The sequence below is a fragment of the Ursus arctos genome, unplaced genomic scaffold (genome assembly GCF_023065955.2).
Source record: "Ursus arctos isolate Adak ecotype North America unplaced genomic scaffold, UrsArc2.0 scaffold_37, whole genome shotgun sequence".
NCBI classification, from domain to species: domain Eukaryota; kingdom Metazoa; phylum Chordata; class Mammalia; order Carnivora; family Ursidae; genus Ursus; species Ursus arctos.
The window spans coordinates 5,902,129-5,920,006 of record NW_026623053.1 but is presented as its reverse complement, the minus strand read 5'-3'; the positions used below and the strand labels follow the sequence as shown (position 1 = coordinate 5,920,006).

At 46.6% G+C, this 17,878-nt stretch overlaps 1 protein-coding gene and 1 long non-coding RNA gene across 6 annotated transcripts; one reads left to right on the top strand and one right to left on the bottom strand.

Moving 5' to 3' along the window:
• Positions 1-1,697: 1,697 nt before the first annotated feature.
• On the bottom strand, positions 1,698-17,876 carry PABPN1 (poly(A) binding protein nuclear 1). 5 transcript variants are annotated; one of them, XM_044379567.3, is made up of 10 exons: positions 17,700-17,792; positions 17,309-17,396; positions 16,394-16,833; positions 8,050-8,145; positions 5,509-5,623; positions 4,729-4,796; positions 4,337-4,443; positions 3,798-3,885; positions 3,557-3,708; positions 1,698-2,612 (listed from the first exon to the last, which is right to left on the bottom strand). In XM_044379567.3, exons 3-10 carry the CDS (start codon positions 16,823-16,825, stop codon positions 2,573-2,575), a joined length of 1,098 nt encoding a protein of 365 aa, XP_044235502.1. In that variant the 5' UTR covers positions 16,826-16,833; positions 17,309-17,396; positions 17,700-17,792; the 3' UTR covers positions 1,698-2,572. The 5 variants fall into 5 exon arrangements, with proteins under 5 accessions (XP_044235502.1, XP_026342343.1, XP_057162340.1 ...); XM_026486558.4 differs by lacking the exons at positions 8,050-8,145; positions 16,394-16,833; positions 17,309-17,396; positions 17,700-17,792 and adding an exon at positions 5,974-6,339; XM_057306357.1 differs by lacking the exons at positions 8,050-8,145; positions 16,394-16,833; positions 17,309-17,396; positions 17,700-17,792 and adding an exon at positions 5,773-5,828.
• LOC130542524 (uncharacterized) lies at positions 6,725-16,638 on the top strand. Its single transcript, XR_008957168.1, has 2 exons — positions 6,725-6,971; positions 16,171-16,638. It is a non-coding gene; the product is annotated as an uncharacterized LOC130542524 (long non-coding RNA).
• Positions 17,877-17,878: the final 2 nt, after the last annotated feature.

The window sequence follows — 17,878 nt, the reverse complement described above, 5'->3', positions numbered from 1 at the left end:
CAATTCATGCCTTCAAGGAGCTTGCGACTCCAAGTGGGGAAACAGGGATGTAACTGCGTTAATTATAAAACCATGAAAGTGCTAAACAGAGATAGGAACGATTTGCCCTGAGAACGAAAGCGATTCATTCATGACTACGCAATGAAGGTTTCTGGCTTTGGTGCTTGGCTTTACACCTTGGCTTACACCTTATGATTCTGACACAGTAAATAGAATGGCCACAGCACAATCAATACAGGAACATAAAGTAAAAGTCAACTGGAATGCACAGGGCATCAGATGTAGAGCAAGATGTGGCAGGGAGCCTTAATCAGGATCAAATTGGGAAAGGGCTCAGTTCCGCATCTAAGTACATTTGTAATTATTGGTGGTAGAACAGGGGGGATTCTGGCAACACGAACTGGAGCCAGACATCTACCAGGAACCCACTTAAAGATAGGGAGTTGCTCAAGCAGTTAAAACAGAATGGAGAGAATGGGCATGATGCTGAAAATTGACTGGACATACAAAATTAAAAACAAAGAAGGGTAAAAAAAAAAAAAAAAAAAAAAAAAAAAGGACATTCACCCTGTCCAAGATCCAACAATTTATAGGGATTTCTTAGCTAAGCATTTAGTGCCCCCTGGTGGATAGAAGGGACCTTCCCAGCTTTAAGACACATTCTAGCCAATCTGATATTGAGATGCTATCCAGGCTCCTACTCATGAGCCTCTGCAGAAATCCCCACATTCAGATTACAAGGCACTATTCCAGTTGAATGGAGTTAGAGACGACAGACCCCTGAATGCTTAACAGACGACACAACAGGTGGCAGTAAAATACATGAGCAAATGCTAATGTCAACACTAGACCTGAGAACTCAGAAGACAAAGCCATTTGAGAAGTGGGGTAAGGCTTCATGGATATATAGGTCACTCATTTCCTTCACCTAAGATTACTGAGATCAGAGGCAATCACAAAATATCCTTTGAACATAAGTGAATAGAATACATAAAGGTTTCGGTATTTAGAAATCCTGTTAAGTAATGGGAAGACTGGAGCAAAAAGCCAGGAGGGCGATGTAGCACCCAAGAATTTTAAGACCAATCTCACGTAAGAATATAAAATGGAGTAATTCGGTTATTAATGTGACCAAGTACTAAACTCAAGGATACTAAATCAGTGAAAACCAGTTAAGTCCTAATTAACGGTGATTCAAAATGTTAGCTGAGCATAGTAAGTGGTCACCACGTGACTACAGAAGATAGCATAAGCTTTCCAATTGTCCTTGTTACCAAACTACTGCCTTTTCCCCCCATTTTTTGAGCTTACCTTGACGTAAAGACAAGAAAAGCTACCCAGACCCCAAGCTAAGACTCCAGTGCTGCTGCTGTGGGTAATTTGCACATGAAGTTTAATCAGGAGCGCACACTGAAGTGCCACTAGATCACTCTCATCTGGCCATTCTTTCACATCCCAGACTTATTCGGTGTACCTCTCAAACGCCAATCAGGCTGCATGCTACCCAGAAAACTCATCAGTCCCAACTAAATACACACTGTCCCTCTTGTAATTTTAACTCCTACTCCTTAACTGTGAGTGAGAACTTCCCCTCCACAACACCAGCACTTCCACAAAGGAGAATTAACAGCCATCTGGGATCTAAGAGAAAATAGGAAAATAGATAAATAATCCTTACACCCAAAAGGCCAAACAAATTTTTATTTTCAAAAACAACTTTATTCATGACACATATTAAAAAAAAACTCCCACCCCCTGGAAATGAGCTAAAAAAATAAACAAAATCCACCTCCCACCTCCCTGTTCCCACTTCCTCCCATTCCCTCCAAATAAAAGGGAAAAAAAGGCAAAGGAAAACAAAACAAAACAAAACAAAAAACTGAAAAACAAAAAACGCCCCAAAACCCCCCAAAACAAGGTAGTGCATTTCCCCAGGGGGTAGGGGAATTTACACTGGAGCCGCTGGGAGCGGAACGGAGATCTTCCGGCTACAGAAACCTGCAAAGAAAGACACTCAAAACAGAAAAAGAAACACAAAAGGAAACAAAAGAGATCACCAGGCAATCTGGAGGGGCAGGGAGCCGGAAAAGAGGGGTGGGGTGGGTGGCAGACCTGGCAGGACAGGAGCAGGTGGAGGGGACTGTGAAAGTTAGGGAGAAGATGGAGGGAAGGTAACAAGCAGAACAGTTTGGTGTCCTTCCAGAGCCCTGGGTAAAAAAACCCCTCCTACCACCCATGCCCACCTACCCTTGAGCAGCCCCCAAGGGGGTGAAGTGGGACAGGGAAACAAGGGGAGCAGCTTGAGCAGTTGAGACGTGTCCATGGCGAATCCCCAGAGTGAATGAGCAGCCCCCTGCCCCACTCCCTGGGCCTTCCCCTACTCCCCAAAGCAGGTCCCTCCTCAGCAGTTAGTTATGGGATTCTCCCCCCTTCCACAGTATATCTTTTTTTTAAAAAATATTTTTTTTTCCATCAAGGTCATCTTCTGTTTTTCTTTTTTTTTTTTTAATTCTTTTTTTTTTTTCCTTCTTTCCTCTTTTTTTCCTCTCTCTCCTCCTAATACACACTTTTTTTAGTAAGGGGAATACCATGATGTCGCTCTAGCCCGGCCCCTGGAAGAAAGAAGGAGAGTTAGGTGTTAACATGATCACTTAGGAGTTCAGCACAAGCCCCTCCCCGTGGGCCCTTGCCCCAGTTACAGTGCAGGGAATAGGGGGAAAGAAGTTTCCAAGTATCCTAAAACCGACCCCACGATCCCAGAAATTGCAACACTCCTGGCAAATGGGAGGGGGCAATTTAACAGAATACCTTGCCAGAGGCAAAAAAGCGCATCTGAGATATAGGGGCAAGAAAATGGACTCATTATTTATCCAGTTTCAGTTCTTCACAGCTCTTAAACCCCAGGCCTTCACGATCAGATCCTCCCTAATTCCTGGGAGCAGATAAGTAAATCTCATGAAAAGCCAAGGTCTATATGCCTATTCTGATTCTGTCTATCTAAAGGCAGAGAGATGATAGTAAAGCAACATGGGCACCACAAGAGGCCCAGAGACAAAGTTAACCTTGCAGAACACTGGCTCAGTTAAGGAGTAAATATCTCAGTATCCTCCCACACGGCTGTTGAGGAGGATCAACCAGCCTCTGGTACTCTTCCAAGGGAGGTTCAATCTTCAACCCCTCCTTAACTCTGGGAAAAGTAGCAAATGTCCAAGCAGAGCCTTCACTACTCTGAGGCCGTTCTTCCTGGCCTGCTGGGTAAACACCTTCACTGCCACCAACTCTCAAGGAAAAAAAAAAAAAGGCTGGGGGAAGAAGCATCTCTCAGAACAACAGTGGAGAGATCCAGCCCTTATCACCAATTCCTGCTCCAGAAAACGATGATGAGACTGGCCTCCTGGCCTGGCCTGCAACTACCTTCCTCACCCTGCACAGGCAGGAGACCAAGTCCCTGGAGACCAAGGGGAGGGTAAGTGAGGGAGGTTCCTCAGATCAGGAAAGAAGGAAACATACAGGGCTCATGGGAGGCGGGGGAGAGGAGCAGCCCATCTATCCTGACCTGTAGACGCGACCCCGGGGCCTGCTGTTAAAACCACTGTAGAATCGAGAGCGGGAACTGTTGTAGTTGGTGGTCCGGGCACGGTATCGGGCTCGTGGGAAACCCCGGTCTGTTGTGCTGATGCCTGGTCTGTTGGTTCGTTTTGGGATCACCTGAGAGAAAGGGATGTATAACAGAAAGCCTCAGAGTAAGCCTGGAGAGTTTATGCAGAACCAGAACAGCAGTGGGCAATGGGGCTTACCTTGATTTGTCTTCCTCTAAACAGGGACTCATCTAAGGCCAAGGAAGTCCTCACTGACTCTTTATCTGAGAACTCTATATATGCAAACCTGAAACAAATCATTGTCATTTATCTATCTGCAGTCACAAACAGCAGCTTCCACGTCAAATCCACCTTGCAGGTACGCTCTGCTTAGTAACGGCGTAGCCACATTTTTAATTATTTGTCAAAAATTTTTTAAATGGAATACTTCAATCTAAAATTCCAGCTACTCTTGGAAAATTATAGAATAGTTTACACAGGACCTGGATTTTCATATAGCAGAACCAGCTAGGGCTAAGCAAAAGCTGTCCCTCCCTCTTCTAGTTCATGATCCCACCCACGCTAACCTTCATCTTTGTCTGGTCTCTGAAGGCATTTATGTGCAACCCGATATATAACATTAATACCCAAACTTGTAAGACAAACACCACTTATTTTAACTTACTGCTTCGTATAATACATAATTTATCTATTTCTAAAATGTGATTAAAAAGACCTCAGTTTACTTCCCTACTTACCCTTTAGGATGGCCACTAAATTTGTCACAGAGTATGGTAACACGATTGACTGAACCACAGCCATGAAAGTGTGCTTCCAGCTCTTCTGCTGTTGCACCATAGTCCACCTGTGGGGGTAGAGGCGGTCATGTTTCACAGGTACCCTGCCTAGCCTCTAGGCTGGGCCACTCACATATACCAAGGCACATCAAATCTGGTTCTCTAAGAAACTAATCTTTTCTCTTCCCAACCCAGAGCCTCTGCTGATCGCCATTACCTTTTACCTCCTCCAACCCCCCCCCAATACTCCCCAAATCCACCACCTATTCTTGAGATGTTCCTTTCGAGGCTCCTATTAAGCAACTCCCAAAACAAGAGCTTCCCCCAACCCCAAATGAGACCCTAATACATACGTTGCCAACATAGATGGAACGGGCATCAGCCTCCATCTTCTCTTCAATAGACATGATCACTGGGCCAGCTTTGAAGAAAAAAGAACCCGGGGGGGGGGGGAGCTGGTTTTCTACTTGGCCAATTTTTGCTCCACTACCACCACCACCACTAGAGTGAGGGCAAGATTTTTATCTGTTCTGTTCGCTGCTGTACCCGTTAACAAGAATACTGTTTAGCACACAATAGGTACTCGCTGAACATTTGACAAATCAAGCAACAGATTAACACATTCTTAAAAATCAGAGAAAATGGTACAGGAATTCCCTCCTGCCCCCAAATCAATTGAAAAGCTTTGACTGAAATCATTTGAAAAGTGAACAAAATCAAGGGAACCCTAACTCAACATTTCTAGATTAAAGAGAAAGCCCCCCCCCACCCCCCTGCAGTCGAGCAGTTTCTCTTAGAGGACTCCTAACTAAAGGGTCTCCAACTAAAGGAAGAACTATGAGACTTGAAGGTCAAATGCCAGTTGGCAATCTCCACAAAGAGTAGAGGTAGACTAAAGAACAAAGAACACATTTGTGAAAAGGACAAAGAAAGGCACAAGACTACCATCATCAAAATATAGGTTTTTGCCTCACTAAGGTCAGAGAAACACACAATGGACTATGACCGCAGCACCTGCCCAGTAATTGCTCAGACAAGCAGCTCCAAGGTCCCGAGCATCTAATCCCATACAACCCGTGCTCGCACAACCCTTCCGAGGGCTCGGGCTCCGCGTGCAACCGACAGTTACTCACCATTGCCTGGAGGTGGACTCATATTCATCTGTTTCTCTACCTCGTTCTGTAGCTCCTTTAGCTTCTCAGCTTCTTCCTCCATCTCCCTGACTCGAGCTTTGATCGCTTCCAGCTCCTACAACGAGTGGAGAGGGTATGGAGAAGAGCTTAAGAGGAACCAACGCAGGGGCTCTGCCCTGCTCTCCGTCCGAGTGCGGCCCTAGCCATGCTCGGCCATTTCCCTCGCCCCACGCGCGGGTCACGATGAAAAGAAAAGCAAGCTACCTTCTCTAGAACAACACTAGGCACCCATAACGCCCGAATCAACCCGGCTGGGCCCCTTCTGGCGGTCGAGGATCCGTCCCCGGCCCTGCCCCAGCCACGTTATTCCCCGCCCACCCCCACCCCCCGCCTGCCTCCCGCTCGCCCGAGCTCTGGGCCTCCCGTGACACGGCCGGGCCTGCTCGCTCGCCCTCCTTCCCTCACCGGGTCCTCAATGGCGCCGTCCCCCGGGTCACCCTCGACCAGTCCCGGCTCCTCCTCCTCCTCCTGGCTGCCGGGGGCTCCCGAGCCAGGCCCAGGGCCCGGAGCTCCCGGGGGGGCGCGGGGCCGGGGCGGCTCCTCTTCGGGCTCGGGCTCCTGCTCGGGCTCCAGCAGCAGCTCCTCAGTCTCCAGTTCCTCAGACTCCAGGCCGTTCCCGTAGTCCCCTGCGCCCCCCGGGGCCCCCTCCCCGGCCTCCCCACCGGCCCCGGGCACAAGATGGCGCCGCCGCCCCGGCCCGGAGCCCCGACCGCCCGCAGCCCCCGCTGCTGCTGCCGCCGCCGCCGCCGCCGCCATCGCCGCTCAGACTGGGGCCCGCCGCCCGGCGATTGGAGAACTGCGCCGGGCACGCCGAGGATTCATTAGTCTAGCAGCCTGCCCGTCACCACGAGCTAGGACTCCATTGGGGAATATTACTTGGCAATCAAATAAGACCCCACCTCTAAGGCGGGATATTGCGCCAAATTCTCAAACCCTGGTAGGGGAATTGGCCTGTCAATCAACATACGTCCCACCTCCTCTAAAATCCTTAGGTAACAATACCGCCACGCTGTGACGACATTCTTGCTTCCCCCCCTGCCCCCCCCCCCCCCGCCGCCTCCAGGCGGGTCCGCGAAGTATATGACGCTCGGTGATTGGCCGCTGGCTGGGCGAGAGGAAAGGGCCAATCTTCCGATCGCCTCGCCGCAATGGCCGTCTCAGATGCCGATTGGCTCGTGAGATTCGAAGGGCTAATACCCGTTTCGTGACAGGTGAACCTTTGCCCCGCAACGGACCTCCAGGCTTCCAGCAATGGAAACCCGAGGTCACATGACTAGTCCTTAGGGGGGCCGCCATCTTGACACTACTGGTTGGCAAGTAGAGAGCTGTTGGAAAGCAGAGGCCGGAAACATTGAGGCGGTTCTTGGAAACTGGTTTGCTGACCAGGAAAGGACCAGTAGATGGTATGTTGCTGGAAATGGAGGTTCTGAATGTTGCTCTCCAGTAAGGAGCTTACTTTTCCCATCGAGGTTACTGGTACCAACATCCATCGGGTCTCCCAAACCAGAAAGCGGGGAGAAATCCTCACGCCAGAGCTACCAGTCCTGTCTAATTTGTCTTCCTTGCACAGGCATACTTTCCAAGCCTTCTGCTTATGCCCCAGTGTCAGCCTGTTTCTTGGACTTCTTGCTACAGCCCCCTAATAGGTCTCTTAGATTACAGTGTCACCCTTCCATCGCTACTAGACTGAGCTGGCCCCCCTTTGCTGGCCAGGTAAAAGTAAAACTCCACCATGGCCTTAGAGACCTCAGGACCAGCCTACTTCACAATGTTATTTCTACACTCCTCACTCCTGCACCCGGCTCTGTGCCTCTGTACACCCTGTCCCTCTTCAACCAGATAACTGCAAACCTCAGCATCACCTCCGGTGCAAAACCTTCCGCTAGCCTCTCCTTTCCCGTGACAAGCAGGCCTACCTCCACAGTGCGCTTAATCATTTTGTCCTGCATTGTGAGGGTTTGGAGTTGAGAGGCTGGATCCTATCTATATTTGCAGCTCCACTGTGGGGCAATATGCTTTGCATATAGTAGGTGTCAATAGATGTTTGCATTGACTGGGGATCTGGGTGCCACCCTCATTCTTCAACGCTTTCCCAGCCCCCAACCCTTTCTTCAGACCGCAGAGGAATTCCTCCACGCAGGTTCCCACCACATGTTCACTCTGAGATAACCTGTGAGACCTAGCCCTGGAAAGCAGGGTTGCCATATTGTAGTAGTAATACTACTCATTTATTAAAAAGGAAGGAACGACGGTGCTAAGTTTGCAAGAGGGTTATTTGTAGCCAGACCAAGCTAGGGCTTGACAGCCAGATTCAAATGAGCCCAACCAAATTAGTTAATCAGACAACCCCAGCAGGATGTGTATAGCTGGGGTGGGGAGATTTGGATAAGAGGAGATCCCTGTTAGCTAACCAAAAAATCAAAAGCTTCTTAGTATACCCCACTCTTCCCCTCACCCTCACTTTTTCTCACAAATCCTTACCTTAGGAACAAGGGGATTCAAAGCACAGTCATAGTCGCTTAAAATTTCACTGAAAATTACTTCAGCAGCCATCTCAGCTCCAGTGGTCTGGGAGAACTAACTTGAGCATGGAAGACAAGCTCTAAAAGACTGTGGGGTCCCTGGAAGAAAAAGGTTTTCTACTAATCCTAATCTAATCAAGATTTTGGTGTTTTATTGGTTCCTGGTTTAAACTAATCAAGCTGATCAAGGGAAATGGGATTTTTTTATAATGCCTTCAAATCCTATTTTTGTTGAGTACTTGATTTTCTAACAGGCACAATCCCAGACTCCTTATTATATTATTTCATTGAATTCTCACAACTCTACGAAGCAAATATTTCCAAAACTATAACTTTTTTAGGGATGAAGAAAGAGTGAAGTAACCTGCCCAAGTCATGGAACTAATTAAAAGTGAGCAGAGGTGGGGGGAAAAAAAAGTTAGCAGGGAACTCAGAGCTAGCTTTCAAAGCTTAGATCAAAATTACTATAAGGTCTGCTTTGCTACACAGAGCTTACATTATATATGATGTTGAAACTGGAAAAAGACTAAATTCCAACAATAGACAGATGATTAGGCAGACTTAATTATATCCAAAGATGATTATGCACCTATTAAAAGGGATACACATAGCATGTAATAACAAGCAAAAATAATTCTTGTTAAGCCAAAGAAGTAGAATGCAAAATTGTATATAAAGTATGATTAAAGTGTGATTATGGTATCTTATTTTTTAAAAAAATAACTTGGACTTGGGGGGAAAAGGGAACAAGAAACAGTCTGATCTTTTCTTTGGTAATATGTACTAAAAGCTTACAAACTATTGAGATTCTTAACCCAGTGATTGTATTTCTTATACTCTGCTCTAAAGAAACAATCTAAAACCTGGGTAAACATCTGAAAATAAAGACATTCATCAAAGTGAAAAAATGTAAGCAATTTGAATGTCCAAGTGGGCACATTCAGGAAAGTTGTTACACACACATAGATATAACTTTACATACTCATTTTGTCTTCAAAATATTTTTAATGACAAGGAAAAACTGTGCAATAGAACGGTAAGCAGAATTATAGTATAGAAAATTGTATATACAGCATAATCCTAAAATCGAAGCACAGATAGGAGATGGGAAAGAAATATGCCAAAATGTTAACAGTGGTACTTTCTGAGTAGTAGGATTAAACTTGATTTATACTTTTCTATGTTCTATGATTTTTCCACAATATATTATTTTTATTTCAAATTAACCCTCCAACTTCCAAACTTACTCTAGTAAGCACGATTACTGTCAAAGACATATTTAAAAAGATATTTGAATGGTGACTTGTAAAGTAAGATATACTTCCCTATTAGACTGTAAACTGCAAAAGGCCGGGACATCATCTTAATTATATTTGTATTCCCATTGCTCATCACTGTGTGCTCAATAAATGCTAACTGAATGAACTCTCTCCCATAATAATTTTAATATCTTGCCCATTGTTGATGCATAGAAAACATCAAAGAGGTAAGTTTCTAAGAATGAATTTGTAAGAAATTAGTGTGTAATGATGTGAAATTTACCCAACATGAGTATAATTTTCCTTCAGTAATAGCCTCTCAATAGAGGCCATGGAGTTTCGGGAACACTGAAACTCAGCGATGTTGTGCCCTAGAAGGAAACATGTGTTAAAAGAAGTGACTGGTTAGTGGACTTAAGAAAAGGAGAATTAAATCAGTAAAAAATGGATGAGGGCATCTCCAGTTCTGTCCAAAAGGTTAAAGCTGTCTCACTAAACTACATAAATACTTGGCTTCTTGGTATAGTTTCATCCCTATTTTTGACTCTTGCTTTTTTTGCCTGCTATAAGTCTCTATAATCTAGAACTTCGTTGTTTAGTAACGTACCCACTAGCCACACATGCCTTAAGCACTTGGAACATGAGTAGTCTGACTGGAGATGTACTGAAAGTGTCAAATATACACCAAATTTCAAAGACTTAGTATGAAAAAGCAACTGTAAAATAATTTAATAGCTGTAATATTAATTATAGGTTGAAATTATAATAATTTTTATAGACTGGCCTAAGTAAAATAGTATTAAAATTAGTTTTTACTTGTTTATTTTTGCTTTTTTAATGAAGCTACTAGAAAATGTAAAACTACTTATATGGCTTGCATTATATTTCCGTTGGACAGTGCTGATATAGAAGCTTGAAGCCTTGATCGTTTACTTACCTCCACTGTGGGGTGAACTCCAGTAATTTTGTTGTTTTTTGGGGGGGCTGAGCCCAACACGGGGCTTGAACTCACAACCCTGAGATGGAGACCTGAGCAGAGATGCCCAACCGACTGAGCCATCCAGGTGCCCCAACCCCAATTATTTTCTGATGCAAAGTCTAGCCTCGCCTACCTTAACTCCCTAGGTCTGTCCTTGGAGGGAAGTGCGGTGTCCATTTAAATGAGAAAGAACCTCCATTGGGCTGCTTATTTTCTATTCTGCTTGGTTAACTTCTTAAAAGCGGTGTACCTGGAAAACTTATTTTCATATACTGTACCAGAAATATGTGTTCTTTATGGAAAGATCAGAAAATACTGACATTAAGAAGAACAAAATAAAATCACCAGTAAAATCCAACACCCAGAGATAATCACTACTATTTTGGCATATACCCTTCCTGAAATTTTCAATACATAAATACGTATAAGAGGCGTGCGTGCACACACACACACACACACGTGTTTATATATTTATTTTAGCAAACTGGGATCATACTGTGTATATTATTTTCTGTTTTCTTTTTACCAAGTCAGAAACATCTTTCCGTGTCAATAAAAATATTTTTCCAATTTTATTTTCCATGACTTTACTCAAAAAAGTTACCTTAGAACTGAGGGCTTCCCTGACTAGGCTATTTAACATTAAAATCTATACTTACACCTTCCCAATTCCATGATAATGAATTATTTTTCTTCATAGCATTTATCACCTCCTAACGTGAAATGTTATGTTAATGAATAATGTGAGATGAATTTATTTAGTTAGTTTTTGTCTGTTTCCCTTATTAGAATGTAAGTAACATGAGGGCAGAAATTTGTGTCTGTGCACTTCTCTATCTCAGTGCCACGCACTGTGCTTAGCACACAGAAGAGGCCTGAATATTTGCTGCATGAATGAATGATTGAATCAGTAAAGAACTACAGAGATTTCTATTATATTACGTTTTCTGGTTGATTTTTAAAATAGTCTTAATTTATTTATGTCACACCTATATCCATATTTAAGGCAGCTTTTAAAGTTTTCAAAGGATCTGCTCTTAAGTAAAAACACAGAATGTCTACAATCCATCTATTTGCTAGCAACTGTTAACTAAATGTTGCCCAACTTTTATCAAAAGTACCATTTGAAGAAATGACATGTCATGGAGAAATGTCTGAAGGATAAACAATCCATCTATCCATTTAGGTAATCTGAAATTTAGCCCTGTATTAAAGCATCACAGGGTATCTTTGGGCTAAAATGTGATGAGCCTGATAAAACATGCTTAGGACCTACTGAATCCCCATTTGGTGTTTCTATGAGAAATACTGGTGTACAACTCGACATCGTATTTACCGTCGGGTGTTACAGAGGGTGACATCCTCCATATCATGTCAGAAGAGCCACAGAAGTTTTTGCCCAACTTAAGGAATAGATAGGCTTTTCTAAATCCTAACAAGAATGTGAATCTTGTTGTGTTTTCCAATTTGCCTTAGCTGCCAAGAAAGCTCAAGGCCTAATTCGTAGCTTCGCTTTAGTATTTGGAAATACTGCTTACAGAATGCTTTTCTGTACGTTAATTTTCCCTTTGCTGCCATCTTATTGTAAAATTTCAATTTACCGTTTACCTCTACTCTAAAAATCCGTATCTTCCTACTGTTTTGTCTTTTGTGTATTATAGTAAGATGTTACAAATGCTTTTTGGAAAGGAACTAGTCATATACAAATCAACCAATCATTAATTCAATCCTACTGCAGTGGACAGAAATGCTCTCATAGCCTGACAATATTAACGATTAAGGGCAGCTAATTCTCTTTCCCCTAATGCCACGTTCACCAAGCCACTCTTGGATTTTAATATGGCTTGCCCTGTTGATTTTCTGTAGAGACAGGATGGAAGCTCTCCTCTGAGCTGTATATTTCTAACTACAATTTAACACATAAACCCAGACGCAATTTAATTGCACTGGATTATATAAAGACTAAAAATTCCTGCTTATAATTTGAAATTAGGATCACCATTCCTGTCAGACGTGATTTTGATGTGGTCCTAGACTAGATGTACAGAGGGATGGGCTGAATAATTCCTGTAGCTTCCATCCACTTTAGCCGTTCGCATTAAAATGGCTGAAACCAAATATCTCAGGGGGCCAGGAAAGGAAGCAGGGGCTCCATTTTTGCCAGAAGTAGGCAGCAGGGTACGGGGGAGAAATGCTCATTATCATTAGAGGCTGAACCACAACTGGGGACTTGATTATCATCACAAAAAGATTTGGGGTAAGTTTTCTTTATTTTGGTTTGTTTTTCCTTTGTAGCCATCCCAAAGTACTGTATACACACGCCCTCTTAAGATTTGGGTTGGCACAAAGGAGCTCTTGGCTTTGGGTATTTGGCAGGGGTTGGGGGTGGGGGGAGAGAACAACTCTGATTTTCTTTTCTTTTTTGTCTCAACACTTTCCAAAATCCCTGTTACTCTAATTCTTGCCCTTAACAAGGTCATGAAGAGATGATTAGATCAAGAAATATCCTTACACCAGGCTACAGAGTGTAGAAGTCACAAACCCTGCTCAGTCCTTCTCATTAAACTTCTGGGCTTTATTTTTTTTTAATACGACCATTACATATTACACAAAAATAAAAGTCAAATGAACTTGGTATTTATAAATTATTAAATAAAAATACAGGAATATATATTTATATTTATAGAGCTTTTTCTTTTCTTCTAAACTAACCAAATCTGGTCTCCCGCCATTTTATGATTTAAAAAAGTAAAATAGCATATACCCTAGAATAAGTGGGGAGTGGGATTAATAATTGCAGGACCTAGTTGCCCTACTTCTGTCCTTCCTTGGCCTAAACAAAGTCCCTATTGTCCCTTTGGGCTCTGGAAAGCAAGAAACACCCTCTCCACCTATTTAATCTCTGAAAAATGGCAATTAGATTTATTTCCCTTATTTAAAAAAAAATGAAATAGATTTAAAAATTGGGAGCCATACTCAGCCTTCCTGGCCAAGAGCTAATCCCAAGGAACTATATGGCTCTAGAAGAGAGTCTCTAGTTTTCCCTGACAGAAGAGTCTCTGGGGTTTCCATTGCCCCTCAAGCTAAAAAGGACAGGACAGATCAAAACTGCCCACTATGGTCCCAAGCAAGCTATGCTCCTGGGAATCCAAGCCCTTTCCCCTTTCAGAAAACAACCTGTCCTTCCACGCGGGTGTGAAGGCCTCAGAGCAGGGCATTTCAGTTACCTCCCCAGGGTCCCTGCTGCTCCATTTGCTAAAGACCCCCAGGAGAGGTAACAGAGATAGGCGTCCTGTGGTAAAGGGGAGGGTGAAGAGTCTGCCCCAAACCTGGGGGAGCGCAGGCTCCAATTTGGAGCTGATGGTCTAGTCAGTGGTTTTCCAACTTTTTTTTTTTTCAGCAGCAAACCCCTTAATGCAAATAAAATCTTACCCTGAACCCCGATATGTAAGACAGCTACAAGGGGAGCTATTCTGTTTGAGGACATGTAGCCCAGCCTGCTTAGCACCCCCTCTTCACCTCCCCAAGGCCTCCTGAGGCAACCCCTAGGAAACTTCAGGGCTCTGCCAAGCAGTCTGAAAACCACTGGTCTAGTTTGTCCTGAGCAAGTCAGAGACCCCCCACCCCAACCGCCTGCCACAGACCAGCTCTGAGTTTCTGGTATCAGCATACTCACAACAGACCAAGTGGCTCATGCAGTCTACCACCTCCCCTATAAATACCATTAAAAAGTGCAGCCCTCTCTCAAAAGCAAAAGTCTGGGCTAAACACCTGAGGCCAATTTTGGTCCCACATTCTTGTGAGTACAACTATGTTGCCACATTCTGGGACCAAATGAAAATCTCCAAGAGTTAACCATGGTCTAGCTAAGCTGATCAGTGCTCAGGATCAAGGGCAGGGTTCTAGAGCACTGTGTCTGAAGTCAGCATTGGAGAGCAGCAATTTTAGCACCTTGGGAAGTGCAGCAGTGAGGTCTGGCTCAGGACATGCATCTGGAGTGAAACCGTTTCTCTTTCAAAAGAAAAAGCTATAATCGGAATCTGTTCTAGAGGACTGTGAGCTCTAAAGTTAATGTCCTCAGACTCTGAGGTACAGACAAGTAACACCCATGCAAACAGCGTGGCTTCGAAGAAAATAGAAATGCTTCTAGGTCATGGTAGGTACTCTAGAACCCATACACCTGGCCCTGGATAAAGCAGCACCAAAGCCCACTACATGGAATAGGCCAGTCACGGAGTATAGGTCACCCTCACACCCATGGGGTTCAGAGCTGGAATGTTCCTCTCAAGGCATCAGCAGTCTCACTGAGACACAGTGCAGGACCCAGACTGTACTCCAGGTCAACATTTACCTCCGCACACTCAAAAGGAAAATTAGAGTCCCAATTTAGAGTTTAAGTTTGGGTACAGAAGGTCCCAGAGACAGGGAACACTTTAGGCACCAATGTGCCCCAGTGGGAGAAGAGGGTGGCAGGTAGGTCCAGCGCCGCCCCCCCCCCCCCCAACCCGCCCACTGCAGGCTCCGCAGCCCTGTTTTCTGTTCAGGGCCCAGGAGGCAGCAGCAAGCACGTGATGCACAAGGAATGGGGATGGTGAAGCAAGGCCAGCTACAGAACTCTTCTCTCCAAAGCTCTGCTAATGACTTTCTGCCAAAAAGTGCCCAAAGCCCTCTTCTGGATACAGTGTTTCTCCCGCAGCCTTGAGGCATCAGGACAAGGAGAGGGGGGAGGAGAGGGTTGGGAGGAGGGGCAGAGAACTGCCCCTTGTTCTTGCCACTCCAACAGGGAGGTTTTCTCCTTGAATACGGCCACCAACAGGTTAGACAAGCAGCCCAGCATGCACACGAGCATGCGTGCACATGCACACGCGTGTCCAAGCAGCCCACCATCACAGCCACCTCTCCCTATCACCCGAGAACCTCAAGCTTCCATTTCAAAGGGATGTGCCTTCTGTGTTTTCCCCAAATCTCACTCATCTGAAGGAGACACAACTCCTTATGCAAGTCAACCTTCCTCAGGGCTACAAATTAAGGTCTAGGTATAGTTTTGTGTGCCCACACCTATAGATATGACCTCTCCCACCTCCTCCCAACCCTCGAATGACTTCACCTCCTGGACCCCCGACCTTCCAAATACATTCCCTAATGTCTCCGGCTCATCCTTCCAGCTGCCTGCCTGGCACACACAGCTCCTTCACACAGTGCCCTGCCCCTTCCCATCCCCATTCCATGCCCATCCATTCACCCCACTTCCTCCAAGGGCATTTCTCTTGTTCTGTTCCTGCTCTCCTGTCCCCCAGCCACACCTAGCCCCACCTGGCCCTGGACTTTCTCACTTGCTAGCAAAAAAGGCCCCTACAGTTACCAGGGCCCCCAGTGCCACGGCCCCTGTCAGCACTGTCCTCACTGAGGCCCAGTTCCCCTCCCGCAGACGCCGCGCCTCCTCCAGGGCCCCGTCCCCGTATAGAGCTGTGAACTCCGCCTGTGGGAGAGAAGGGAAGTAGGAGAGAAAGAAGGAGAAAGGGGTATCAGGAGAGGAAAGAGTGGAGGAAAGAGGAGAGGAAGAGTTCCAGTTCCATCCACTGCAAGCACTACCCCATACCCAGCTCCTCTCCAGCCAAAGCTCTACTGGCTGCAAGCCCCCATCATCCCCCCTGAGCTCCTGGCTCATTTGCCCTCTCTGCAGCAAGTGAATCCCAGCCTCTCCCTGGCCAAAATTTTTGCCCAGAACCGGCATCCTTTGCCGAGGCTTTCCTGACCACCACCCATCCCTGACACCCCCCACCCCCATGTCACGTACTCTGGTGTAAAAAGTTCCCAACAGTTGGATGCCATTTCCCTGCAGGCACTGTGTATTCTGTCCTCTGCTTTGGACCATGAGCCCATCCAGTGATGACTGCATGGCAGCCCTGGAGCGCAGAGTCCAGCGGGACACCCATAGTGAGGCCATCGGATTCCACCCAAATAGGGAGACTCAGCCCCCAGCCTCCAGCCAGAGCCCCCATCTTCCCTCTGGAGACCAGCTTTGCAGAGGGGTGTGCAGAGCAGCAATTTGAGAAGCTTCTTACCCAGCCCCCACTGCTGTGGATCCAGTCAGCCAGCCGTGTCTCCAGGTAGGCCACCATCCACTCTTGCACTTGTCCCACAAGTGGCTCCATCTCTTTGTTGACACTCTCAGCACACAGTGCGGCTCCAAAGACAAAGAAGGCCACCAGGCGGCCCCAGTTGGGGCCCCCTTGGAAGAGTTCGTCAGAGACCTGGGTGAAGCGTTGCTGGGCTGAGCCTGGGGTCACATGCAGCTGGGCTGCCAAATCAGAGAAGGTGCGCCGGAAGCGGGTCTCAAACTCATCTCCAGCTGCCCGCATGGCTTGGTGCAGTGGGTCAGCTGCTGGGCCCTCCCCAGGGCCAGCTCCACACACATAACCTTTCTGCCTCAGCTTATAGCCTACAAAGTCTGCCACTAGAGCCCGTGTGTCTGGGGCTGAGGCTGGGGTCGCCATCCGAGCGGCTGTAAGAGTCAAGGATGAAAGACTGGCATGAATATATGGTCAGAGAGCCAGAAGGGGTCCTTCAGGCTTGGCCAACCCAGTGAGGCAGGGAGAGAGGTGGGAGGAAAATGCTCAGAGACCACTGGGCAGGCAAGGGCAAGAACACGGGAATTAAGTCAAGGTGAGAGGCCAGGGCATGAGGGGCTGGCCATTAAATTCGTAATCTGCCACATTAAATGCAAAACAAGTAAATTTTATTTTTAAAATACTTTAGATTCTTTCCCTAATAGGAGAATACTAGCTCTGTAACACCCCCTACAAAACCCCTTTCCCCAGCACACACCTTTTTGGCTAAAGGAAGGGGCTTAGTACCTCCCCAGAGGGAAGATGTGAAGATGCTGGCAGAGGCACAAGATGGGGGAGGAGACAGGGGCTGAAGGGAAACGTGGGAGAAGCAAAGGGCTGCCCGGGACAGAGAAGGAAGGGGACACTCACCCAGCCTGGATGGCAGCTCTTAGGACCCAGCGCTGGTGGCAAGGAGCCCCCAGCTGGGGCCTTTCATCCTCCTGGCCAGCGTGGAGCCCTGGGAAGGGGAGGGGGAGAGCAGAGCTAGGCGGGGAAGGCCAGGGATCAGGGTCTGGACTGAGAAGGCTGGGGTTGCAGCTCCCCGGACCGGCCCCTGCCCCTGCCCCCAACGTTCTACCAGCTGTGTGGCCGAATCCATGTTTAATGACTGTCCTCCCGGGAAACCCAGGGCCAAGGGCTTCCTGCCGACACCATCTCTACTCCCGGCTCCCCCCAGTGCAGTCCAACAGCCCAGCTCCTCCTTCACCCCCACCCTTAGCAAGTCTCCAACCCCGCCTGCCTGCCAGGTTAGGGATCTCACGGGTCAGGCCGCTGCCAGGATCCGGGCCGTTTCCTGGTGCAGGAGCTGGGAGGGAGGGAGAGAGGGAGGAAGGGAGGGAAGGAAGGAGGGAGGAGAAAGGGGGGGGGCGGGAGGGAGGGCCCGGCGCCGGGTGATGATGGGGCCCAGAGATGCGTCCAGAGAGAGGGGCGGGGCTGGGA